General features: G+C 54.0%; 3 protein-coding genes and 1 long non-coding RNA gene across 8 annotated transcripts in view; 3 read left to right on the top strand and 1 right to left on the bottom strand.

Annotated features, from left to right (window-relative positions):
• cadm4 (cell adhesion molecule 4) overlaps nucleotides 1-8,269 on the top strand; it is a 43,835-nt gene extending 35,566 nt beyond the window's left edge. For 3 of the 5 annotated variants that reach the window (XM_069185348.1, XM_069185347.1, XM_069185351.1), the window contains 6 exons: nucleotides 919-1,080; nucleotides 1,616-1,706; nucleotides 2,923-3,095; nucleotides 4,313-4,354; nucleotides 4,909-5,037; nucleotides 5,964-8,269. In XM_069185348.1, coding sequence (XP_069041449.1) covers nucleotides 919-1,080; nucleotides 1,616-1,706; nucleotides 2,923-3,095; nucleotides 4,313-4,354; nucleotides 4,909-5,037; nucleotides 5,964-6,076 — 710 coding nt within the window. In that variant the 3' untranslated portion in view covers nucleotides 6,077-8,269. The remainder of the gene's footprint in view (nucleotides 1-918; nucleotides 1,081-1,615; nucleotides 1,707-2,922; nucleotides 3,096-4,312; nucleotides 4,355-4,908; nucleotides 5,038-5,963) is intronic. The other 2 variants (XM_069185350.1, XM_069185349.1) reach the window with 1 other exon arrangement.
• On the bottom strand, nucleotides 8,262-13,606 carry LOC138225376 (uncharacterized). Its single transcript, XR_011183869.1, has 2 exons — nucleotides 13,466-13,606; nucleotides 8,262-8,560 (listed from the first exon to the last, which is right to left on the bottom strand). It is a non-coding gene; the product is annotated as an uncharacterized lncRNA (long non-coding RNA).
• On the top strand, nucleotides 8,617-10,958 carry LOC138225368 (adenosine receptor A1-like). Its single transcript, XM_069185391.1, has 2 exons — nucleotides 8,617-9,916; nucleotides 10,010-10,958. The coding sequence occupies exons 1-2, from the start codon at nucleotides 9,507-9,509 to the stop codon at nucleotides 10,806-10,808; spliced, it is 1,209 nt and encodes a 402-aa protein (XP_069041492.1). The 5' UTR covers nucleotides 8,617-9,506; the 3' UTR covers nucleotides 10,809-10,958.
• On the top strand, nucleotides 13,590-17,260 carry rps19 (ribosomal protein S19). The gene is made up of 6 exons (XM_069185384.1): nucleotides 13,590-13,637; nucleotides 14,776-14,846; nucleotides 15,008-15,108; nucleotides 15,741-15,924; nucleotides 16,466-16,520; nucleotides 17,206-17,260. The coding sequence occupies exons 2-6, from the start codon at nucleotides 14,776-14,778 to the stop codon at nucleotides 17,230-17,232; spliced, it is 438 nt and encodes a 145-aa protein (XP_069041485.1). The 5' UTR covers nucleotides 13,590-13,637; the 3' UTR covers nucleotides 17,233-17,260.
• The last annotated feature ends 9,029 nt before the right edge of the window (nucleotides 17,261-26,289 follow it).

The following is a 26,289-nucleotide window of genomic DNA, read 5'->3' as shown; positions in this document are numbered from 1 at the left end:
TCTCTCTCTCAGTGCAGTGTTAATGTACTGGAGTGTCCAGTGTGTCTGTATTAACCCCTCTCTCTCTCTCAGTGTAGTGTTAATGTACTGGAGTGTCCAGTCAGTGTGTCTGTATGAACCCCTCTCTCTCAGTGCAGTGTTAATGTACTGGAGTGTCCAGTCAGTGTGTGTGTATTAACCCCTCTCTCTCTCAGTGCAGTGTTAATGTACTGGAGTGTCCAGTCAGTGTGTCTGTGTTAACCCCTCTCTCTCTCAGTGCAGTGTTACTGTCCAGTAAGTGTGTCTGTATTAACCCCTCTCTCTCAGTGCAGTGTTCATGTACTGGAGTGTCCAGTCAGTGTGTCTGTATTAACCCCTCTCTCTCTCAGTGCAGTGTTAATGTACTGGAGTGTCCAGTCAGTGTGTCTGTATTAACCCCTCTCTCTCAGTGCAGTGTTAATGTACTGGAGTGTCCAGTGTGTCTGTATTAACCCCTCTCTCTCTCTCAGTGTAGTGTTAATGTACTGGAGTGTCCAGTCAGTGTGTCTGTATTAACCCCTCTCTCTCTCAGTGCAGTGTTAATGTACTGGAGTGTCCAGTCAGTGTGTCTGTATTAACCCCTCTCTCTCTCAGTGCAGTGTTAATGTACTGGAGTGTCCAGTGTGTCTGTATTAACCCCTCTCTCTCTCTCAGTGTAGTGTTAATGTACTGGAGTGTCCAGTCAGTGTGTCTGTATGAACCCCTCTCTCTCAGTGCAGTGTTAATGTACTGGAGTGTCCAGTCAGTGTGTGTGTATTAACCCCTCTCTCTCTCAGTGCAGTGTTAATGTACTGGAGTGTCCAGTCAGTGTGTCTGTGTTAACCCCTCTCTCTCTCAGTGCAGTGTTAATGTACTGGAGTGTCCAGTCAGTGTGTCTGTGTTAACCCCTCTCTCTCTCAGGGGTGTCCTCTCAGCAGGACAATGGGAAGACGGTCAGTGTGTCGAACACGATTCGGCTGCCCGTCGAGCGGCGGGACAATGAGGCCGAGCTGACCTGTGAGGCCTCCCACGCCTCCCTGGGCCGGCAGCGCCGGGTGGCCAGCTACAAGCTGGACGTGCACTGTGAGTAGCCGCCGCGGGGCTGGTCACTGTGGCCCTGGCACTGCTGTACTGCTGGCTGTGGGCCCAGGGAACTGTGCTCCAGTGTTACTGCAGCAGCAGACAGGCCCTGTGCTGGTGCTCCCAGCTACTGCCTGCTGCTGCTGGCCAATACTGCCTAATACTGCCTGCTGCTGGCCAATACTGCCAGCTACTGCCCAATACTGCCCAGTACTTCCTAATACTGCCTGCTGCAGGCCAATACTGCCCAATACTGCCTGCTGCTGGCCAATACTGCCAGCTACTGCCCAATACTGCGTAATACTGCCTAATACTGCCTGCTGCAGGCCAATACTGCCAGCTACTGCCCAATACTGCCCAGTACTGCCTAATACTGCCTGCTGCAGGCCAATACTGCCTAATACTGCCTGCTACCAGCCAATACTGCCCAATACTGCCTGCTACTGCCCAGTACTGCCTAATACTGCCTGCTGCACCAGAGAGAGTTGTGTCCAGTGAGTGATGATTGTGGGGCCTCTCTCTTTTCCCCTCACTCCAGTCGCCCCCACAGTGCAGATCCAGCCCCCCCCAGGAGTGATGAGAGAAGGGGATCCTCTGAGCCTGTCCTGTATCATCTCGGCCAACCCCCCGTGAGTACACCAGTCTGCGTCCCCTCTATCTCTCTCAGATTCTCTAACCCTAACCCAGCCCCCTGCGAGTACACCTGTCTGCGTCCCCTCTATCTCTCTCAGGTTGTCTAACCCTAACCCAGCCCCCTGCAAGTACACCTGTCTGCGTCCCCTCTATCTCTCTCAGATTCTCTAACCCTAACCCAGCCCCCTGCGAGTACACCTGTCTGCGTCCCCTCTATCTCTCTCAGGTTGTCTAACCCTAACCCAGCCCCCTGCGAGTAAACCTGTCTGCGTCCCCTCTATCTCTCTCAGATTCTCTAACCCTAACCCAGCCCCCTGCGAGTACACCTGTCTGTGTCCCCTCTATCTCTCCCTCATCATCTCCCTGTCTGTCCCCCTCTCTCTCTCTGCCACCCTCTGTGTCTCTCAGATTCTCCCTGTCCCTCTCTCTCTCTCCCCCTCTCTCTTTCTGTCTCTCCCTCTCTCTGTCTTTCTCCCTGTCTCTCTGTCTCTTACTGGAAAGTGGAAAATGGAGAGAGGATTGTAGAGGATAAAGGAGAGGGAGAGAGGAAGAGAACTAGAGAGGAAGGGAGAGAGGGAGAGAGAGGGATCTAGGAGATGAGGAAAAGAAGGAGAGATTGATGGGAGATTCACTTCACAGACATTGCTCCTTCACCAACGATTCCGGAGTGGTAATTATCTTTCCCCCGTTTCCAGGCTGTAATTTATGTCTGTATTTATTTATTAATTTATTTCGCTTGTTGCTTTGTTTAGGTAGTTCTGCCTCGTTGGGATTTAATTAAAAAAACCTATCGGAGATTTAACAGGCTCTCTGGCCCAGCGATCTCGAAACACCATCGTTAACTCCAAGCGATAAAAATTAATCTCCTCCTCTTCAGGGTTCTGAGCTGAAGACAAAAACTATTTCACGGAGAATTCTACTTTTTAAAAGCTTAACTATTTATTAACCCCTCTCTCTCAGTGCAGTGTTAATGTACTGGGATGTCCAGTCAGTGTCTGTATTAACCCCTCTCTCTCAGTGCAGTGTTAATGTACTGGAGTGTCCAGTCAGTGTGTCTGTATTAACCCCTCTCTCTCTCAGTGCAGTGTTAATGTACTGGAGTGTCCAGTCAGTGTGTCTGTATGAACCCCTCTCTCTCTCAGTGCAGTGTTCATGTACTGGAGTGTCCAGTCAGTGTGTCTGTATTAACCCCTCTCTCTCTCTCTCTCTCAGTCCTCGCAGTGTGGAGTGGTTCAGGGTGAACGACTCTCTTCCAGAGAGGGCAGAGAAGCAGGGGTCAGTGCTCTGGGTGCCACGGCTCAGCCTGGCCCACAACGGCACCTACCTGTGTCAGGCGCAGAACCAGTATGGTCGTGCCTCTGACCACTACACGCTGGTAGTGTACGGTAAGACTGGAGGGGGGGAGGGGGGCTTGTAGTCGCTCTGTACCGAACGGAATTAACTGTGCAACCTTCCCAGCAGCACGTAAACAGAAACGGATTGTATATCTGACAACAGGAGGCACATCCTTACACACAGAGTGGTGGGAGTCTGGAACGAGATGCCCAGATTGCACCAAGAGGTTGAAGGAACTTAATTTCTTTCATCCTTAACAACGAAGACAACAGTGGAGGTTTAGAAACCCAACAGCCGCCTACAGACTCAACAGTGAGACGCCAACCAGGGGGCTCAGGAGGAAACTACAGGGAAGTGCGTTTAAAAAGGGAGAACAGCAGGCGCTTCTTTACACAAAGGGAAGTGGGGGTGTGGAACGAGCTGCTCTGTCTCCTGTGAGGAAACAGCGCAATCAGACCCTGGGATCATTCATCTGTCAATTCCAATCAATGCGATTGACTCCTGCCCCCACCCTCCGGTCTTGAAGGCCCGTCCACTTGCCCCCGCTCAGGACCAGAGGGATCGGGACAGTGCTGGGAGCGCCCCACAGACGGCCTAGAGGGAATATTCCCGGAGCTGCTCGGATCAGAACAGCAGTAGACAGGAGCTTGAGGAGGATTTCTGCCGAGTCCTCCGTCTGCGATGCTGAAGACGACGATGACGATGAGTTAAACATGCACAGCAGTTCACCAGACCCCACTTACTGCTTTCACCATACGGGCAGCTCTGTGAAATGATTATTTTGATCATCATCAGCCGCGAAGCCAGGTAATGTCGTGCGCCCCGCTGCTCCCCTGCGGCCCCGAGGCGGAGGAAGGGGTGAGAAAATGGATGGATGGAGGTCAGGTGACGCACGCCAGGCTGCTCTGGGTGGAGTTCTGCTGCCACCCTGTGGCGACTGTGTGGCACTGCAGGCGGCCGCAGGACAGTAAATGCTACTGCGCAAGAGTGCTGGTGCTGGAACTAATACCTGGAGTGGACCAGGCCGCTGTGCAACAGGACTGGGGTATAATACCTGGAGTGGACCAGGCCGCTGTGCAACAGGACTGGGGTATAATACCTGGAGTGGACCAGGCCGCTGTGCAAAACCATCTTTAAAGCGCAGAGCAGGAACCCGTTAGTGTGTGTGTTTGCGCTGCAGCTCCATTGTGTGTTTGCTGTCTGTGTCTCCCAGTAACCCCTGCTCTACTCTCTCTGTGTGCCTCTCGCTGTGTCTCACATTTCACAGATCCCTCACCAGTCACATCGCAGCGCGGGGCAGACCCCAGAGGTACAGAGCGATGCCCCCGAGTCCTGCGGCTTCACCCCCTAACCCTCATGTGACCCCTTGCACAGCACTCATAAGTGTCTGTCTCACTCTCTCTCTGGTAGCTGTCTGTCTGTCTGGGGAACTGTATCTCACATTCTCTCCCTGTCTGTCTCTGGGGAACTGTCTGTCTCACTCTCTCTCTGTCCATCTCTCTAGGGAGCTATCTAACTCTCTCTCTGGAGAGCTGTCTGTCACTCACTGACTGTCTCTCTCTCTCTCTCTCCATTTCACTGTCTCTCTGGAGAGCTCTCTGTCACTCACTGACTGTCTCACTCTCTCTCCCCATCTCACTGTCTCTCTGTCTCTCTGGAGGGCTGTCTGTCACTCACTGTCTGCTTTGCTCTCTCCCCTTCCTGCTCAGTCAGGTGTGTTGGGATTCCTGCTGTGTGGAATAAGTGTGTGTGTGAGCGAGTGGGTGTGTGTGTGTGCGTGTGAGCGAGTGGGTGTGTGTGCGAGTGTGCGTGAGTGTGAGTGAGCGTGAGCTGTATTAACCCCTCTCCCGGTCTCTCTCTCAGACCCGGGGGCTGTGGTGGAGGCTCACAGCTCGGTGCCCTACGCTGTCATCGGAGGAATCCTGGCTCTGCTGGTCTTTGCCATCATCTGTGTTCTCATCATCATCATCTGGTGCTCAGTGAGGCAGAAAGGTGAGAGGAGAAGGGAGAGAGAGAAGAGGGGAGAGAGAGAGGGAGGAGAGAAGAGGGAGGAGAGAAGAGGGAGGAGAGAGAGGGGGGAGAGAGAGAGGGGAGAAATAGGAGAGGGGAGAGAGAGAGGGGGGAGAGAGAGAGGGAGCAGAGGAGAGGGGAGAGGGAGGAGAAAGAGAGGGGAGAGAGAGAAGAGAGGGGAGAGAGAGAGGGGAGAGGAGAGGGAGCAGAGGAGAGGGGAGAAAGAGAAGAGAGAGGAGAGGGAGGAGAGAGAGAGAGGCAACATTGATTGTACTCGTCGGTCATGCCAATAAAGCATCTTGAATTGAATTGAAATTGAGAGGAGAGAGGAGGAGTGAGGGGAGAGAGGAGGAGAAAGGGGAGAGAGAGGAGGGGAGAGGGAGTGAGGGGAGAGAGAGGAGGGGAGAGGGAGTGAGGGGAGAGGGAGTGAGGGGAGAGAGAGTGAGGGGAGAGGGAGTGAGGGGAGAGAGAGGAGGGGAGAGGGAGTGAGGGGAGAGAGGAGGAGAAAGGGGAGAGGGAGTGAGGGGAGAGAGAGGAGGGGAGAGGGAGAGAAAGGAGTGAGGAGAGAGAGGAGGAGAGAGGGAGGGAAAGGAGAGAGGGGAGAGGGAGTGAGAGAAGAGAGCGGCAGAGAGAGGGAGGGAAAGGAGAAAGAGAGGAGGAGAAAGAGGACAGGAGAGAGGGAGAGGGATGGGGAGGGAGGAAAAGGGGGAGGGGGAGGTGAAGAGGGGAAGGGAGAGACAGGAAGAGCCTTGGACGGACGGCCAGTGTCCAGACCTGGAGCTCAGGGTCACCGCCTGGCTGGGGCTGTTTCAGGGTCATTTATACACGCGTGTGCGTGCGTGCGTGCGTGCGTGCGTGCGTGCGTGCGTGTGTCCGCGCTGACGCCTGTCTCCTCCACCCCTGTGCAGGATCCTACCTGACCCACGAGGCCAGCGGGCTGGACGAGCACGGCGAGGTGCAGGAGGCCTTCCTGAACGGGGGCGAGGGGCGGGAGTGCGGGAAGAAGGAATACCTGCTGTAGCGCCCCACCGTCACATCCCCCCTCCCCCCTCAGCACGAACACACTGCGCCCCCTGGTGACAGCCTCCGGAACTGCAACGGTGGACCGACACCGCCAAACACACCGGCACCGAGCCACCACACTGATGTCATGGAGAGAGAGGGAGAGGAGGAGGGATGAGTCAATACATTGTACACTGCACTGACCCTCAGAGAGAGAGATCACAGTCCTTCATCTTCATCACAGAGAGGGAGATGACACGGTCCTTCATCATCATCATCACACAGAGAGAGATGACACGGTCCTTCGTCATCACAGAGAGAGAGATCACAGTCCTTCATCATCATCACAGAGAGGGAGATGACACGGTCCTTCATCATCATCACAGAGAGGGAGATCACACAGTCCTTCATCATCATCACAGAGAGGGAGATCACACAGTCCTTCATCATCATCACAGAGAGAGAGATCACACAGTCCTTCATCATCATCACAGAGAGGGAGATGACAGTCTATCATCACAGAGAGGGAGATCACACAGTCCTTCATCATCACAGAGAGAGAGATCACACAGTCCTTCATCATCATCACAGAGAGGGAGATGACAGTCCATCATCACAGAGAGGGAGATCACACAGTCCTTCATCATCATCACAGAGAGGGAGATGACAGTCTATCATCACAGAGGGGGAGATCACACAGTCCTTCATCATCACCACAGAGAGGGAGGTCACACAATCCTTCATCATCATCACAGAGAAGGAGGTCACACAGTCCTTCATCTTCATCACAGAGGGAGATGACACAGTCCTTCATCTTCATCACAGAGAGAGATGACACAGTCCTTCATCACAGAGAGAGATGACACAGTCCATCATCATCATCACAGAGAGGGAGATCACACAGTCCTTCATCATCATCACAGAGTGGGAGATCACACAGTCCATCATCATCAGCACAAAGAGGGAGATCACACAGTCATTCATCATCAGCACAGGGAGGGAGATGACACAGTCCCTCATCTTCATCACAGAGATAGATCATACAGTCCATCATCATCATCACGATCACAGAGAGAGAGACACAACAGCATCATTCTTTCCTAAATGGAGGATTCATACTTGAAGACTAAACAGAGACCCCTGCATGTCCCAGGTACGGTTCTCTGTACCCCTCTCCCTCTCAGTGCTCCGTTTAATCAGGCAGAGCCATACTGTGCTTTTCAGGCATTGTAAAACGGCGCCATCTGTAGTTGGTTAGCGGTACTATGGCCGGATGTGAATGTACTCTGTGCCATATAACAAAATTAATAAACAGCCTGTTTACAATTTTGTAAAGTGTGCTGTACACTGGGTTACCTTACATAATAGCTGTTTATTACTGAGGGATTCTCTCTGATCTCCTCTCTCTCACTGTGTCTCCCGTCCTACTGTGTGTTTATTACTGAGGGATACTCTGTGATCTCCTCTCTCTCACTGTGTCTCCTGTCCTACTGTGTGTTTATTACTGAGGGTTTCTCTGTGATCTCCTCTCTCTCACTGTGTCTCCTGTCCTACTGTGTGTTTATTACTGAGGGTTTCTCTGTGATCTCCTCTCTCTCACTGTGTCTCCTGTCCTACTGTGTTTCTTTATTACTGAGGGATTCTCTGTGATCTCCTCTCTCTCACTGTGCCCAGGAAAGAAAGTGAAAGATGTTTTGTATAAAAACACCAGGCTGGGCTATCAGTGCTTATGCTAAGGACAAACACAATGTTCACTCCTCTACATATCTACTCCTGTCTCACTGTCTGTATTCGAGACAGGATATTTCTGTACTAACACAGCGGGTGAGCCTTAGTTTAGAGTTACAGGCCATACTGTTATTAAAGAGAAACGTCGAGATCGACATTGTCCAGCGGTCCTGTTAATATTGTTATATTATTATTATTGTTATTATTATTATCGTTGTTGTTATTAATTGTACGATTCTCATGAGGAAACTCCTGCTGCCTGATCCTGTTTCATTTCTCCTGTCTCTTTCCACCCTCTGCTGTCTCTGTCCCCTCCTGTCTTCGTCCCCCTTCCAGCTCTCCCCCTGCCCCGTCTCTGTTCGGGTGTTTTTCCATTTTTGTATTTCTTGTTTCCTGGATGGTTATTAGCTAACTCTACTTTCTTTATAGGAGTTTAAAAATCCAAATTAAAAACAAAACAAATCACAATAAAAAGATAAAGAAATGTGCTCTTGTTGTGTCTTTACCCACTGTCTCCCCCAAACACAGTATTTCTGATCGCATTGTTGGGGTTAAAGGTCTCAGGGTCACCCCCAAACACACAGTATCCCTGATCTCTCTGCTGGGGTTAAAGGTCTCAGGGTCCCCCTCTCCCACATGTCCTGTTGCATGTTCCGTGTCCTTCCTCGTCCCTCTGCTCTGCCTGCGCTGCTCCGACCCGAAACCTTCACGCCGTCTGTGAAAGCTGGAAGCACATGACCTGTGTGGTCTGCGTCACCCTGAGTGGATTGAGCCTCTGCAGGAGATAACGGACAGGTTGTCCCTGTGGTGCCCCGTCATCGATCTCCGCCCTCAGCACTCACAGTGTTTGTTCAGAGATGGGGGGAGGTGATTAATGAGCAGAGAAATCGCATCTCACCAGCACTGTCTGCGTGTTACAGCACTGCACCGACTCACAGGCAGACAGTCACACTGACTGACTGACAGTGAGAGACAGAGAGACAGAGAGACTGACTCACTGACAGTGAGAGACAGAGAGACAGACTGACTGAGTGACAGTGAGAGACAGACAGACAGAGAGACTGACTGACTGACAGTGAGAGACAGAGAGACAGACTGACAGTGAGAGTCAGAGACAGAGAGACAGACTGACAAAGCATCTTGAATTGAATTGCCAGAGACAGAGAGACAGGCAGACAGAAAGAAAACAGACGTGGAACCAGGTACTGTAGGAAACTTTAAGTCTTTACCTCTTTTCTCTTTCTCTCATTGAATAATATCTGTATTAACCCCTCTCTCAGTGCAGTGTCAATGTACTGGAGTGTCCAGTCAGTGTGTCTGTATTAACCCCTCTCTCTCTCAGTGCAGTGTCAATGTACTGGAGTGTCCAGTCAGTGTGTCTGTATTAACCCCTCTCTCTCTCAGTGCAGTGTCAATGTACTGGAGTGTCCAGTCAGTGTGTCTGTATTAACCCCTCTCTCTCTCAGTGCAGTGTTAATGTACTGGAGTGTCCAGTCAGGGTGTCTGTATTAACCCCTCTCTCTCTCAATGCAGTGTTAATGTACTGGAGTGTCCAGTCAGGGTGTCTGTATTAACCCCTCTCTCTCTCAGTGCAGTGTTAATGTACTGGAGTGTCCAGTCAGTGTGTCTGTATTAACCCCTCTCTCTCAGGGCAGTGTTAATGTACTGGAGTGTCCAGTCAGGTGTGTCTGTATTAACCCCTCTCTCTCAGGGCAGTGTTAATGTACTGGAGTGTCCAGTCAGGTGTGTATTCACATTTCTCTCTCTCAGGGATGCAGTACTCTGTACTGTACATGGTGTCGGAGTGTATCCTGTCAGTGCTGCTGCTGGGGATGTGGATCTCTCTCTGTGCCTGCAGAGTAGGAGGGAGGCTGGGGAGAGGGCGGGCCCAGGGGCGGGACCAGAGGAGGCTGGGCGTGTCCATGTGTCTTTGGGTGTGTATGGGCGGGGCCAGTGTGGGAGTGGCACTGCTGGGCATTCCCCTGTCTGTGGTGCTGAACCTGCAGCGCCCGCTGTGCCTCTACAACTGCCTGCTCATGGCCTGCTGCCCCCTAGTGGCAGGGCAGTTCTCCACTTTCCTGCTGCTGCTGGTGGTCCTGAACCTGCACCTCAAGGTCCGGCTCCCCACGTGGTGAGTAGTCCGGCCCACTTCACGAGCTGCCTGATCCGCGCGTCTCCGACGGCACTCCTGACCCCCCTTCCCTGTGCACCCCCTCTCGCCCAGGTACCCCGCGCTGGTGACCCGCAGACGGGCCCTGTACTTGGTGTTCCTGTGCTGGCTCGGGTCGGTGCTGCTGGGTTTTGCCCCCCTGATGGGCTGGAGCTCGCTGCCCGGGGGCTCCACAGAGGGGGGTCTGGAAGGGGGAGGGGGGGGCACCGCGGGGCTGGGGCTGGGGCAGCTGGGCAACTGGACCCCCCCCGCACCCCCCGCCTTCCTGCCGGCCCCCCAGGACCGCACCATCATCGGGCAGTTCCTGCCGTACGGCGGCTTCCTGTCCAAGGTGTACTTCCAGGACCAGCGGAACCTCAGCTACGAGGAGATCCACGGGCGGCACCTGGGCCTGTGCGAGCCGGAGCCGGCGCTGGGCCTGCGCTACCTGGTCTACGTGCACGCCGTCGCCGCCTTCCTGCTCCCCCTGCTGGCCATGCTGGGCGCCTACGCCGCCGCGCTGCGCCTCGCCCAGCGTCGCCGCGGCAAGGCGGGCGGGCCGGCCCCCGGCGCCAGCCGGGAGGGCCGCGCCGCTCGGACCCTGGGCCTCACGCTGGCGCTGTTCGTGCTGCTGCGCCTGCCCCTGCACCTCTGCCACGCCCTGCGCCTCCTCGCCCCCGCCCTGCGCCAGCCGCCCTGGGCGCCCCTGCTGGCCGCCTTCCTGTCCCACCTGCACGCCCTCGCGCCCACCCTGCTCCACGCCCCGCCCCGCCGCTCGGTCCCCCCGGGCCCTGGGAAGGGGCTGGCCGCGGCGCTGCGCTGCGCTCTCGCCAGGGCCCGGCGGCGGGGCGCTCAAGTGTACCCCCAGATCTGACCCCCTCTGCAAACCAACTCCCATCCCAGACCCGCACCCACACCCCGATCCGACCTCTGACCCCGCCCTGCGGACATGGTGCTATGAAATTGTCTGTAGTTTGCAGAGTAGCCACATGATGCTTTCCTGTTTGGTGCCAGCAGAACTTTAATCATTTTAAAAACAGAGAAGTAAAAACATAGTCAAAATGATTAAACTAAAAGAAATAAAAACAGCTTCTTAACAATATTTGTTTGGAGTTTATTTCAGTGTTCGAGCAAATTAAGATACAGCTGACTGCACTGGAGACACTGCTAGAGACACTGCTGTCCCTCTCCTCTCACACTGCCCCTGAATTCACACACTGACACACTCCTGACTGGACTGGAGACACTGCTGTCCCTCTCCTCTCACACTGCCCCTGAATTCACACACTGACACTCCTGACTGGACTGGAGACACTGCTGTCCCTCTCCTCTCACACTGCCCCTGAATTCACACACTGAGACACTCCTGACTGGACTGGAGACACTGCTGTCCCTCTCCTCTCACACTGCCCCTGAATTCACACACTGACACACTCCTGACTGGACTGGAGACACTGCTGTCCCTCTCCTCTCACACTGCCACTGAATTCACACACTGACACACCCCTGACTGGACTGGAGACACTGCTGTCCCTCTCCTCTCACACTGCCCCTGAATTCACACACTGAGACACTCCTGACTGGACTGGAGACACTGCTGTCCCTCTCCTCTCACACTGCCCCTGAATTCACACACTGAGACACTCCTGACTGGATTGGAGACACTGCTGTCCCTCTCCTCTCACACTGCCCCTGAATTCACACACTGACACACCCCTGACTGGACTGGAGACACTGCTGTCCCTCTCCTCTCACACTGCCCCTGAATTCACACACTGACACCCCCCTGACTGGACTGGAGACACTGCTGTCCCTCTCCTCTCACACTGCCCCTGAATTCACACACTGACACACACCTGACTGAGACTACTGCGACTCCCCCTCTCAGTCCACAACACTGTATTAAGTTTTCCTGTTGTCTGTCTTATGCACTCTGTTTTGTGAGATTTAAAACAGAAACTTGGACAAAAACATACAGAAACCCAGAAGCTGAGACATGGGAAAGAAAAACCCACTGAGCCACTGACACGATCAATGAAGCTGATTGACTGGCTGTAGGAAGTGGGGGGCAGGGATGGGGGTGCCTTGAAGCCCTGAAGACTGAGATTGGAGGGTGGGCGGGGGTCTCTCAGGTGTCCGACTGACGGGTGACGTCCCTCAGGTTACTGGGTGTCAGGAAGAGAGAGCCGAGCACCGCGCTGCACTGCAGCAGGGTCTTGATGAGGAGAGAGGCTCATTGATCGGCGCCGTCAGGGCGAGGACGGACACTTTTCCCGATTTCTGCTGCCTCGGTGGAGCCAACCCCATTCCATTCTCCGCGGAAAAATCGTTTTCCGTATCTCCGCGCAGAGGAAGCAATAAGACGGGAATTGCGCACCAGGAGGGAGAGAGAGAGTGCAATACATTTGCAATAAAAAAGGCAAACAGAGCACCAGGGCGTAAAAGGCCAGAGTTTAAATCAGGGGCTGCTGTGTTACTATGGTGCAACGAACTGGTGAGACCTCATGCAGAAAAATACAGCCGCTTTCCTTAACAGCGAAACGAACCCTGTACCCTGACCTGGTCTGTGCCCAGAGGCTCTGCAGGGCTGGGCCTGGTCAGGACTGAGGACAGAGAGCTCTGGGGAACACCAGGCTGCTGCTGTCAGCGGCGCGGGGGGACCAGCAGGGGGCGCTCTCTTCCCTCTGGTCCAGAATACACACACTGTACTGCAGGAGCTGTTAAACTGGGGTCCTCAGAATGGGGCCATTACAGGTCTCAGGACACTGAAAGTGGGGGTGTCAAACCCAGAGTCCTGACTGAACCCCACTCTGGGCTGGGCAGGCTGTCCTCCCTACAGTTTTGCCTTAATCCACCTGGTGCTGCAGTTTCTCTCTCCTCCACTGTGCTGGTTAAATGCAATGAATTATTTGTAGTCATTATTAGCTTTTTTGTGTCTGCTGCTCTGCAGTCAGCCCAGAGAAAAGACTGAATTTCTTTCATCTTTAGGGTTTCTAGCCTTTCTTGTGTTCTTGAACAGAAGAGTCCAGGGTTGAAAAGCGAGTCCAACAAAACAAGCTTAAAGAACTGAGTCTCTTTAGTCTGAAGGGAGTGTCCCACACTGACAGGCTGGGGGAACTGAGTCTCTTTAGTCTGAAGGGAGTGTCCCTCACTGACAGACTGAAGGAACTGAGTCTCTTTAGGGAGCTTCAACCAAATATTTAATTGTAATAAAACTTAGTTTTATATAGCATATTTAAAAATCAACTTCTCAAAGCCCTTTACAGAAAGGTAAAAAAAGGCTCAACGATGAAAACAGCAACAAAAATTGGATTTAAAACGAGCACAAACAGAAGGGTTTATAATGTAAAAGAACATACAAACGTCCAGACATCAATAAAAGAAAAACCTTTCTAAAGAAGAAGGTTTTGAGTCTAGATTTGAAGGCGTGGAGGGAAGGTGACAAAACTGAGAATCAACAATGAAACACTAACCAGAGGACCCAGGAGGAAACGACAGCGAAGTGCGTCTCAAACACAGAACAGCACCTACCTTCCCACGAAGAGCTCTTCAAGAAACACTTCCGCCCCGCACGAGTGCACCAAGAGCTGCACTTCCGCCGATAGTCTCGCCACAGGCAGATCTCGCGAGATCGGGCGCCCCTTATTCCGCGGGTAGGCAGCCCCGTCTCTCCCTTTTCTGCTTCGGCTACAGTCAGCGCAAGGTAGGGAGTCCGCGCCGTGGTGCCGGAAAACCCCGTCAAACGCGTCCAAATGTGCCGATACGTCCCCGGTACCGGTCGGCATCAGCCCCAGGAGGCCTGCGAGCCCCTGACTGCCCGGGTCCGGCCGCCCTGGGGCCCGTGAGAGGCGAGAAAGCGGCTGGTGTTTGAGGGGAGTGTGTGTCTGTGTGCAGACAGCACAATGGCCGCCTCCATGGCAGGGCAGGCCCGGCCGCGGGTTTCTCACTCCCGGCCCTGGGGTGTCGCTCTGAGCCCCCCCCGCTTTCTCAGGGGCCCGGGGCGGCGAGGTTGTTGGTTAATGGGGTGTCTGCAGCCGCCGGGAGGGACACCGGCTCGGGGCTTGAGCACTCGCCGGGCTCACCCCCGCGTGTCGTGCGGCGCGTCTCCGCGGTTCCAGCCGGCCGCTGTGGGGACACTCGGGCCACGTCCCGCCGGGCAGCAGCCGTGCGTGGGAAGATGCCGAGCCGGCCGGGCGCTTCGTGCCCCAGCCAGGGGCCTGCTCCAGTGAAGTGTTTCGGATCTGCGCGGATGACGGGGGACGAGACGCGGGGTCTGGTGTGTCAGCAGCACACAGGCTGGACGGCTGTTGAGGTCCGGTCAGAAGTTCAACCCTCCCCGCCCGTCACGCGTGGAGATGTCGAGGCCAGGCGGGGACGTGCGCGGTGATTCCCCTGGAGACAGAATCCCGGGTGTCTTTTTATCCGTGGGGAGAAGCTCGGCAAGTGTGCGCTGGCCCGGTTTCCGCCTGTGTGGACCAGTCCCCGGGGGGAGGTCCGGAACCGAACGTCTGGTCCGGTCCGGTGGGCTCAGCAGGCTGGGCTGGTTAAAACGGCTCCCCACTCTTCCACGCGAGTGGTACGGCCTGTAGCCGGTGTTGGTGCCTGCTCCCTCACAGGCAGGGTGGTGTGGCTTTCTGAAGGGCAGTTAGTGGAGGAGGTGCTGGGGTGCTGTCAGTGGTGCTGGTGCCGTGGGGACAGACTAGTTCAAGCAGTAGATGCAGTGTTGGTGTCAGCTCTGTTTTGTGCCGGGTGTTGTGCCAGTCTTACTGGCTCTCCAGTGTCCGTCTCCCCGGGTGATGAGAACGCCCTTTTAAACTGACTGCTCTTTCTCTCTCTCTCAGATGCCTGGTGTCACAGTGAAGGACGTTAACCAGCAGGACTTCGTCCGCGCGCTGTCCGCTTTCCTGAAGAAGTAAGGGAAACAAGCCCTCGTCCACTTCCTGTCCTCCTGTCTGTGCCTCTCTGCAGTGTCCCGACAGCTGGCCTCTGTCCTCCTGTCCGTCATGGACAGCAGAAGGAGCTGCGGAAGAGAAGACCCACTCTAAAGCACAGACTCTCCTCTCTCCCACCCAGGTCCGGAAAGCTGAAGGTGCCGGAGTGGGTCGACACGGTGAAACTAGCCAAACACAAGGAGCTGGCGCCCTGCGATGAGAACTGGTTCTACACCAGAGCCGGTGAGACACCATCTGCAAACATACTGGAGTGTCCAGTCAGTGTGTCTGTATTAACCCCCCTCTCTCTCTCAGGGCAGTGTTCATGTACTGGAGTGTCCAGTCAATGTGTCTGTATTAACCCCTCTCTCTCTCAGTGCAGTGTTAATGTACTGGAGTGTCCAGTCAGTGTGTCTGTATTAACCCCTCTCTCTCTCAGGGCAGTGTTAATGTACTGGAGTGTCCAGTCAGTGTGTCTGTATTAACCCCTCTCTCTCTCAGGGCAGTGTTAATGTACTGGAGTGTCCAGTCAGTGTGTCTGTATTAACCCCTCTCTCTCTCAGGGCAGTGTTAATGTACTGGAGTGTCCAGTCAGTGTGTCTGTATTAACCCCTCTCTCTCTCAGGGCAGTGTTCATGTACTGGAGTGTCCAGTCAGTGTGTCTGTATTAACCCCCCTCTCTCTCAGTGCAGTGTTCATGTACTGGAGTGTCCAGTCAGTGTGTCTGTATTAACCCCTCTCTCTCTCAGTGCAGTGTTAATGTACTGGAGTGTCCAGTCAGTGTGTCTGTATTAACCCCTCTCTCTCTCAGTGCAGTGTTAATGTACTGGAGTGTCCAGTCAGTGTGTCTGTATTAACCCCTCTCTCTCTCTCAGCTTCCACAGCTCGTCACCTGTACCTGCGGGGGGGCGCGGGGGTGGGCTCCATGACCAAGATCTACGGGGGGCGCCAGAGGAACGGGGTGTGCCCCAGCCACTTCAGCCGCGGCTCCAAGAACGTGGCGCGCCGCGTGCTGCAGGCCCTGGAGGCCCTGAAGATGGTCGAGAAGGACCCCAATGGGTGAGGCTGCCCTCAGCACTGCCTGTGTAGAATTAAGTCACAGTGAGGGACTCTTTCGCCCATGTAGCTTGCTTGTTAATCAGTACTTGATCTGGCCTGTCTGGAAGTTAGTGGTTCGTTCATCTCAAGGTCTCGTCTATCTTGGGAGAAGTCAGGGTATCGGCTTCAACACCATGGGTGCGCAGTTTGTTCCGCCCTCCCACGACTTGTAGTGTAAAGAGCCTCATGTTGTTGGGTTTTAAACGCATTTCCCTGCTGTAGGTCTGTAGCAGGAGGAAGGAGCAGCCGGTGAGAGACTCAGGTCGCTGCCTGGTGCTCACTCACACTCCATCGTCCCTTTACAAGAAACAAAAGCGCTGTGGCCCGGCTGCTCCCCGGAGCGGGTGCTCCTGTTTCCTGGGTTGTACAGGCGCGCGGGGCGCTGGGATCTGGGGCGCACGCGCCCTGGCACAGGGATGGGGGTGCCGGCCAGCTCTGTCCGGCGCCCGGAGGACACCTGCGCCGCTCGCCTGTCGTGATCGTTGCTCTTTCTCCTCCGCAGGGGCCGCAGACTGACGCCACAGGGCCAGAGAGACCTGGACCGCATCGCCGGACAGGTGGGTGGGGTCAGGGGGCGCGGGCAGGGGTTGGGGTGCCTGTGGCAGGGCTGTGTGTGTCGACTGGGAGGGGTGCCTGTGGCAGGGCTGTGGGGGTGCCCTGTGTGTTTCCGCTGGGGGGGGGTGCCTGTGTGTTTTGACTGGTGGGGTGACCTGTGTTTCGACTGGGAGGGGTGCCTGTGGCAGGGCTGGGGGGGGGTGCCTGTGTGTTTTGACTGGTGGGGTGACCTGTGTTTCGACTGGGAGGGGTGCTTGTGGCCGGGTGACCTGTGTGTTTCGACTGGGGGGTGTCTGTGGCAGGGCTGGGGGGGTGCCCTGTGTGTTTCAGCTGGGGGGGGTGCCCTGTGTGTTTCAGCTGGGGGGGGTGCCCTGTGTGTTTCAGCTGGGGGGGGTGCCCTGTGTGTTTTGACTGGCGGGGTGACTTGTGTGTTTTGACTGGCGGGGTGACTTGTGTGTTTTGACTGGCGGGGTGACTTGTGTGTTTTGACTGGCGGGGTGACTTGTGTGTTTTGACTGGGAGGGGTGCCTGTGGCAGGGCTGTGGGGGTGCCCTGTGTGTTTCCGCTGGGGGGGGGTGCCTGTGTGTTTTGACTGGCGGGGTGACCTGTGTTTCGACTGGGAGGGGTGCCTGTGGCAGGGCTGGGGGGGTGCCCTCTGTATTCATGTTCTTCTCTCTCCCTTTGCAGGTGGCGGCAGCAAGCAAGAAACATTGAGTTGTAAAATAAAATCGTTTTTGTCCAACGGAGAGTCCTGCTTCCTTATTGTCCGCTATTTCTGCTCTGTGGAGAATCGGCCCTGTCTGGGATGGGTGCCGCGTGTTTAATCCCGGAGCCTGGCTCGCAGCCTGGAAGTGATCCGGTCACCTGTCATCACACCCTCGCCAGCCCCTGTGGTTCTGGGGTGTCATTTGTTTTCTTGGACATTTTTCTGTTTTTTTTTTTATACTGGTTCCGGTCTTTATTTCCGCACTGGCTCATGTGTGTAATCTTGTGGCACAGGCGCGTTTTCCTCTTGTCCGCTCCCGAGTGACGGCATCATCGCATGCCTGGCCGCTGGTGAGCATGTTCTCGTGCCGGAGGCTGGTGGGGGCAGAAGGGCACGAGCCAGCTCACCGAGCGGTGCACTCTGTCAGCAGGAGGTGGCCACTGGTCCCCAGCATCTCGCCAAGCTGCCTTGCGAGAAGCCGGGGTATCGGCTTCAACAGTAAGCCTGGGCAGCTTGTTCCCCACTCCCACCACCCTCTGTGTAGTCTCCTGTCCTGACCGGAGAGTTCTCATCCAGCCATGTTGTGAATGTTACCAGGAAATCGGCTTCACCACCATGGCTGGGTGGCTTTTTCCCCTCTTTACATGAAGAGTGGTGGGAGTTGTGGCTTTTGTTGTCATTATTTAAGTGTCCCTGTTTCCACTGCCCTCTGGCTCGGCCCGAGGTTGGTGCTGGAGAGGTCCGGTGGGCTGAATGAAGTTGTTGAGGCGGTGTGAGTTCTGGGGGTGAGGATGTGGGGGTCGAGCTGTTAAAGGGCTCACCTCCTGTGCTGCTGGGGGCAGCCTGCTCTTGCCCCCCCTCTGCAGGGGGTTGGGGGCTGAGGGGTCACCCTGCAGGAGCTCCTGGGAGGGGAGCAGGGTGGGGGGGTCCATGAGGACTGATCCAGGACCTGCTGCATGGTGCTAAGGCTGGTAGTGGCTCAGTTCTGAGAAGCTTGAATGGGTCAACAGGGAAGCTGGACTGCCTGAAGAACGACCTCCACTGGTACTGGGTCTCTCCTCTCATGGAGCAGAACCACCCCAGAACTGGTTCCCCCTCCCGGTCTTCTCCTGAGGAATTTGACCCCGTTTCCTGTGGGTTCTGGAATGATAATAATTAATAATAATAATAATAATAATTGCTTACACTTTATATAGTGCTTTTCTTGACACTCCACTCAAAGCGCTTTACAGGTCATGGGGATCCCCTCCACCACCACCAGTGTGCAGCCCCACCTGGATGATGCGACGGCAGCCATAGTGCGCCAGAACGCTCCCCACACATCAGCTCTCAGTGGGGAGGAGAACAGAGTGATGAAGCCAGTTCATAGATGGGGATTATTAGGAGGCCATGATTGGTAAGGGCCAATGGGAGATTTGGCCAGGATGCCGGGGTTACACCCCTACTCTTTTCGAGAAGCGCCCTGGGATTTTTAATGACCACAGAGAGTCAGGACCTTGGTTTTTACGTCTCATCCGAAGGACAGCGCCTGTTTACAGTACAGTGTCCCCGTCACTATACTGGGGCATTAGGATCCACATGGACTGCAGGGTGAGCGCCCCCTACTGCCCCCACTAACACCTCTTCCAGCAGCAACCTTAGTTTTCCCCAGGAGGTCTCCCATCCAGGTACTGACCAGGCTCACACCTGCTGAGCTTCAGTGGGCTGCCAGTTGTGATTTGCAGGGTGATATGGCTGCTGGCTGCTGGGTGTGATGTGTCACCGGTGCTCCCACGTGTGATGGCCCCTCTTGGGCGGTACTGACTCGCGTTCCAGTGACTCGTCGCCTGCGCGGTGCCGGAAGGACCCGGAGAGGAGCTGAGGCCGGGCGGCGCAGTACCGCGTCTGACCACCGGGTGGCACTAAAACACAAGTAATGCCTTCCGCGCCATTTAAAGAACGACAGGCGGTGTTATGTGTAAATACCTTTCGGCAAGAGGGGTCCTGTACGCTTTAAAGACGAAAGCAAAAATCGCTTTAAGGCTGCTTTAGAAGAACTGAGACTTGTGCTCAGATGACAGGGTGGTGCTGTCCTGTTGTTTCAGGCTCTCTGTCCGTCTCTGACTTTCAAACTATTTCTTCTGGCTCATTCGCCCTCAGGAGTTTTATTTACGTGACTGAGGAGTTACACTCTTGCCAGAGCAGATGCAGTTAACCCACCATTTCAAGATATTTACAGTACAACTGCATCGTTGAACATTTACATGCGTCACGTAACCCATTCCTGTGAGGCTGGGTCACTGCTCCTCTTTCTGTTGGTCTGTATGTCTCGACTCTGAAGGCGTGTGTGTGTGTGTCCCCTGAGTGGGGGTGGGGAGGAGGTAGGAGTGCGCGTGTCCCACATGGTGGTGGGTAGGTAGCAGTGTGTGTGTCCTGTGTGGGGGTGGGTAGGGAGTGTTACTGGAGCTGGGCAGTAGCCCTGTCAGCTGTCTGCCTGCTGCTGTGTTTTGTCAATACCAGCTGTGTGCTGCACACACCTGAGCCCCCTCCCCCTGGTTGTACTTGAGCAGAGAGGGAGCCAACCAGGAAACACAGATAAACCGTCCTTGAGCCACTGAGAAACACGCCTGGAACGCAGTGGGCAGAGGCTTCTGGGACAGATCCAGTACCTGAGTTTCCCCTCCTTTCTCTTCCACACTGGTCTCAGGCTGTTATAAGAGAATCTGGAGTGTCTGTGTCTTTACACACTGGTCATAGGCTGTTATGAGAGAATCTGGAGTGTCTGTGTGTTTACACACTGGTCTCAGGCTGTTATAAGGGAATCTGGAGTGTCTGTGTGTTTACACACTGGTCACAGGCTGTTATAAGGGAATCTGGAGTGTCTGTGTCTTTACACACTGGTCACAGGCTGTTATGAGAGAATCTGGAGTGTCTGTGTGTTTACACACTGGTCTCAGGCTGTAATAAGAGAATCTGGAGTGTCTGTGTGTTTCCATACTGGTCATAGGCTGTTATGAGAGAATCTGGAGTGTCTGTGTGTTTACACACTGGTCTCAGGCTGTTATAAGGGAATCTGGAGTGTCTGTGTCTTTACACACTGGTCACAGGCTGTTATAAGAGAATCTGGAGTGTCTGTGTGCTTCCACACTGGTCACAGGCTGTTATAAGGGAATCTGGAGTGTCTGTGTGTTTACACACTGGTCACAGGCTGTTATAAGGGAATCTGGAGTGTCTGTGTGTTCACGCACTGGTCACAGGCTGTTATAAGAGAATCTGGAGTGTCTGTGTGCTTCCACACTGGTCTCAGGCTGTTATAAGGGAATCTGGAGTGTCTGTGTGTTTACACACTGGTCACAGGCTGTTATAAGGGAATCTGGAGTGTCTGTGTCTTTACACACTGGTCACAGGCTGTTATGAGAGAATCTGGAGTGTCTGTGTGTTTACACACTGGTCTCAGGCTGTTATAAGAGAATCTGGAGTGTCTGTGTCTTTACACACTGGTCACAGGCTGTTATAAGGGAATCTGGAGTGTCTGTGTTTCCACACTGGTCTCAGAGAATGAGCAGTGCTATAAGGGCATGGGGCAGAGATGTATATAAACCTTTGCTGTAAAGGCATATGAGATGGGTGTCTAGATGGACAGGAAGTCTGGAAGGAGATGCAAAGGCAGCAGGGAGAAGAGAGAAATTCCAGGAGGACAGGTGGGGCCGGGTGATGTCCACCCCAGCGGTCAGCATGCAGCTGTCTGACCTCCTGTCTCTCTGTCTGTCTGACCTCCTGTCTTTCTGAGTGTCTGTCTGACCTCCTGTCTCTCTGTCTGCCTGATCTCCTGTCTCCCTGGGTGTCTGTCTGACCTCCTGTCTCTCTGTCTGAGAGTCTGACCTCCTAACAGCGACCCGTGCTCACCTGTCACCCCTCGCAGTCCGAACAGCTGCTCCCCGAGTTTGATTCAGTGACACCCTGGCCGAACCCTCTGAACAAACAATTAGCACGGCTGTCTCTCGCGTCGGCATTCCCTCTTTCCCAGTCAGCTTTCTTCTCTAACTCCTCTCCACACTCCCTCACTCTTCCTCCTCCTCCCTCTTCTTTCCATTTTCTCATTCCTGTCTCCTGCTGTCTCACTGCCTACCAGTCTCTGTGTCTGTTTCTTTCTGTCTGACTCTACTTTCCAGTCTCTGTGTCTGTTTGATTATGCCTGTCTTTTTGCCCACCTGTCTCTGTGTCTGTTTGATTATGCCTCCCTTTCTGCCTACCTGTCTCTGAGTCTGTTTATGTCTGGCTCTCTGTCTACCTGTCTCTGTGTCTGTTTGATTATGCCTGTCTTTCTGCGTACCTGTCTCTGAGTCTGCGTCTTTATGTCTGGCTCTCTGCCTACCTGTCTCTGTGTCTGCTTGTTTATGTTTGGCTCTGTGTCTGTTTCTGTCTTAACTAGAAGGGTTCCTGGTCTTTACCACAGTGTGCCACTGATTTTCTCCGATCACTCCTGGACTCTCCTCTCCTTCTTCCTCTCCCCCCTCTCTCATTGCTGCATCTAAATATCTTTCCCCAGCTGAGAGAGGAGCCGCATTGCGCATCTCAATTAGGGCCGTTTAGTAACGAGCTGAGCTTGCTGGCCAGCACGGAGCTGCTCTGCTGAGGGACAGGAGGAGAGAGAGGAACGCTAAGGACACAGTATCCTGCTGAGTCACACAATTAAGTTACCTTTTAGTTCAGTGTCCTGCTGTGATGTCTTAACTTATTATAGCTGGTCCAGTGGTTCAGGTCCAGTCCTGTTATGCCATTTATAACATCACAGACCTGTAGAATATTAAATATATATAAATGTAGAGACACTCAGTCCAGCTCCTCTGTATCTTCACACTAACACTCCTTCATCATCATCAGAGCTGGAGAGTCACTGTAGAGACACTCAGTCCAGCTCCTCTGTATCTTCACACTAACACTCCTTCATCATCATCAGAGCTGTAGAGTCACTGTAGAGACACTCAGTCCAGCTCCTCTGTATCTTCACACTAACACTCCTTCATCATCCTCAGAGCTGTAGAGTCACTGTAGAGACACTCAGTCCAGCTCCTCTGTATCTTCACACTAATACTCCTTCATCATCATCAGAGCTGTAGAGTCACTGTAGAGACACTCAGTCCAGCTCCTCTGTATCTTCACACTAACACTCCTTCATCATCATCAGAGCTGTAGAGTCACTGTAGAGACACTCAGTCCAGCTCCTCTGTATCTTCACACTAACACTCCTTCATCATCCTCAGAGCTGTAGAGTCACTGTAGAGACACTCAGTCCAGCTCCTCTGTATCTTCACACTAACACTCCTTCATCATCATCAGAGCTGGAGAGTCACTGTAGAGACACTCAGTCCAGCTCCTCTGTAGCCTCACATTAACACTATATCTTAATCAGAACTGCTCAATATTTATAAATATTATTCCTACTATTTTGTATCTTCAGACATTTTACTAGAATCCGGAGAGAGCAGCGTAATATCGATCGGTCGTGCGATATCGGTAAATTCCGCTCGCTCGGGCGATACGTCATGGCGATTCAGCGCCGGTGACATCACTAAGTGCGAAGCTGAGTCACAGACCGTGCGGTTTCCGGAGCGGGCGTCATGTGCCCAGTGTGGGAACACGGCACCGGAGTGAGAGAAGAGAGAGTGACACAGAGGGGCACGCGGACAAAGAGCACACCGCATCGCTCGTCCTGACCCCGACCCGACCGGGCCGGCGCGTGCCACGTGTTCTGGACTCTCGGCACCACCAGTTCCGCTGGATTATAGAACTGATCTGGGAGTGCAGCGAATTAACACGGCGAGAGCAGGGTAAAAGCACAGTACGGTGCAGGGAATTACAGTATAAAAGCACAGTACACAACCGTAAAGCCCAGTGAGATCAGGGTAAAAGCCCAGTATAGTGCAGTAAATCACAGTGCGATGAACTTGAACTTGATTGCCGTATGTAACCGGTACGTGTACTGGTACAATGGAATTCTTACAGAAAGTCTCTCGGAGCTCATGCCCAGGGTGGTGACTGTCCTCTGTGATGGCCAGAAGTCTCCAGAAGTATTTGATCAATACCTTATAGCAGCACAATACTGATCTTTATTCTCTCCGTGACACATTACAGGACTCATTCAAAAATGCTGACTTTTGGATTGTGAGTCATTTTTGCAAATTTGGATACACTCCTATAGGGCTTTCTGAACACTACATTCCTTGTGTGTGCGGCTACACAGTGTGTTACAGTAACAGTGTGTGTGTGCTGATGGGTCACACTAGCTACACAGTGTGTTACAGTAACTGTGTGTGTGTGTGGATGGGTCTCACACTGGCTACACAGTGTGTTACAGTACTAGTGTGTGTGTGTGTGTCTACACAGTGTGTTACAGTTACAGTATGTGTGTGCTGATGGCTACACAGTGTGTTACAGTACCAGTGTGTGTGCAGATGGGTCACACTGGCTACACAGTGTGTTACAGTTACAGTGTGTGTGTGTGTGCTGATGGCTACACAGTGTGTGTGTGTGTGCTGATGGCTACAGTGTGTTATGTTACAGTACCAGTGTGTGTGTGTGCTGATGGCTACACAGTGTGTTACAGTTACTGTGTGTGTGTGTGTGCTGATGGCTACACAGTGTGTGTGTGCTGATGGCTACACAGTGTGTTACAGTTACTGTGTGTGTGTGCTGATGGCTACACAGTGTGTGTGTGCTGATGGCTACACAGTGTGTTACAGTTACTGTGTGTGTGTGCGCTGATGGCTACACAGTGTGTGTGTGCTGATGGCTACACAGTGTGTTACAGTTACAGTGTGTGTGTGTGTGCGCTGATGGCTACAGTGTGCTACAGTACCAGTGTGCGTGTGCGTGTGTGTGTGGCTACACAGTGTTACAGTACCAGTGTGTGTCTCTCAGTAATGGCTGGGAGATGGGGGTAATCGTGCTGTTAATTGCGGCTGATGAGCTGACTCAGGAGCTGGGCCTGGACTGGTCTACTGGTTCTGGAAGTGGCCCGGGGGGAGTTTGGGAAGGAGGGGGGCAGGACACTGGCTGGGTGTGAAGATGAAGTGGAGAGAGAGACAGATCGCGCCACACAGCTGGCGTCCGGACGGGCGCGCTGATGCCCAGAGAATATTTCCACAATCCAACCACACGAGTAATAAGTGTGAACAAAAGCCGTGCGGATCAGAGGAGGACGCAGCTCTGCAGCAGCCGCCTGTGATTCTGCTGGGGTTCCCAACGGGGCGACTCCTGTCACTGCTGGGCCGGCGCTGGCAGGGGGCGATCCTTCTGATCGCGGCTTTGTGCTCTGGCCGCTGGTGGCGTGGTGCAGCTGCTTTGAAGTTTGATTGACAGGGACATGAGAGGGGAGAGACGGGGAGAGGAGAGAGGAGAGAGAGCAGATCGAGGGAGGAGGGGAGGGGAGATGGAGAGAGAGGAGGTGGAGAGGGGAGAGAAGAGATGGAGAGGGGAGAGGGAGAAAGAGCCCTCGGGTGTCGGAGACAGATGAGAGAGAGAGGCAGGAGGGGGAGAGAGGGGGACAGGGGGAATTCATGAAGGAGGAATATTGTTAAGGGTGTTTGATGAGAATCCGTGTGAATAATGGATGAGGAGCCTCCATGTCATCTCCAAGCTCAGATGGCATTATTATTTTCACGGGGGTGTCACAGTACAGTCACACAGAGCCCCCCTGCTCTCCGTCCCACTCCCTCACCTGTCTGGGTGGCTCACTGCAGTGGCAGTTAGCACTGCTGCCTCAAAGCGCACTGATCCCGGGTTCGATTCCGGACTGGGGGGTCCCCCGTGGCCTGTTTCCTCCCCCCCCTCCCAGATGGAGCCCTGTGATGGACTGGACCGGCCAGCGGTCGTCCAGCGCCGGCCAGTCACCTTCACGGCCACAGCCGGCACCTGTCTGGAAACCGAAGGACGAATGTCGCTGAGGTCTGACTGGCCACTGTGGACGAACCCCGCTGGCCTGCAGCTGTGAGTGACCCCTGACCCCTGACCAGCCGCCCGCAGACGAGAGGCCGGTCAGACCTCTTAGCTCCTTTGGCTGCTTGTTCCCTTGTTCCACACTCCCTCCACCCTTTGTGTAAAGATCGATCTCCTGTTTTCAGCACTTCTCTGTAGTTTCCCCCTGTGTTCTGTGATTCATGTCTCACTGTTGATCTGGAGACGTCCGCCGGCTTGACTGCCAGTAATTGTGAAGATTGTGAATGCTTGCTCAGATCCCACAACACTACCTGGGACACTCCCTTCAGACTAAAGAGACTCAGTTCCTCCAGCCTGTCAGTGTGGAACATTCCCTTCAGACTGAAGAGATTCAGTTCCTGCAGCCTGTCAGTGTGGGACACTCCCTTCAGACTGAAGAGACTCAGTTCCTCCAGCCTGTCAGTGTGGGACTCTCCCTTCAGACTGAAGAGACTCAGTTCCTCCAGCCTGTCAGTGTGGGACTCTCCCTTCAGACTGAAGAGACTCAGTTCCTCCAGCCTGGGAGTGGGTCTGGCTGCTGGTCTACGCCTCTCTCTCCCTCCCTGTCCACAGCACTTGTTCGGCCACGAATCCGTACGAGCTGAAAGGGCTCTGGGCGGCTCGACAGCTGCCTCTGTGAGCACACAGCTGGTGAGGCTCTTCAAGAGCTCGTGAGCCTCACACATCAGTCCGCAACAATCCCAGGAATGTTTGTTAAAATACAACTATTATTAGTTGTGGCTGCAGTAACAGTAGAAATAGCAGTAGATTATCAGCAGGAACAGCAGCAGCAGCAGATTATCATGTATGTATGGACTGGATGTACCAGTACAGCAGGGACACTCACAGGACCAGTACAGCAGGGACACTCACAGTACAGTTGCTTACTAACAGTAGAATTGCTTACAGCAGGAACAGTGACAGCAGTAGATTATCAGCAGGAACATTAACAGGACCAGCACAGCAGGGACACTAACAGGACCAGTACAGCAGGGACACTCACAGGACCAGTACAGCAGGGACACTCACAGGACCAGTACAGCAGGGACACCACTAACAGGACCAGTACAGCAGGGACACTCACAGGACCAGTACAGCAGGGACACTCA

Source organism: Lepisosteus oculatus, chromosome 27 (genome assembly GCF_040954835.1).
Source record: "Lepisosteus oculatus isolate fLepOcu1 chromosome 27, fLepOcu1.hap2, whole genome shotgun sequence".
In the NCBI taxonomy this organism is placed as follows: Eukaryota; Metazoa; Chordata; class Actinopteri; order Semionotiformes; family Lepisosteidae; genus Lepisosteus; species Lepisosteus oculatus.
This window is presented reverse-complemented; position numbering and strand designations above follow the sequence as displayed.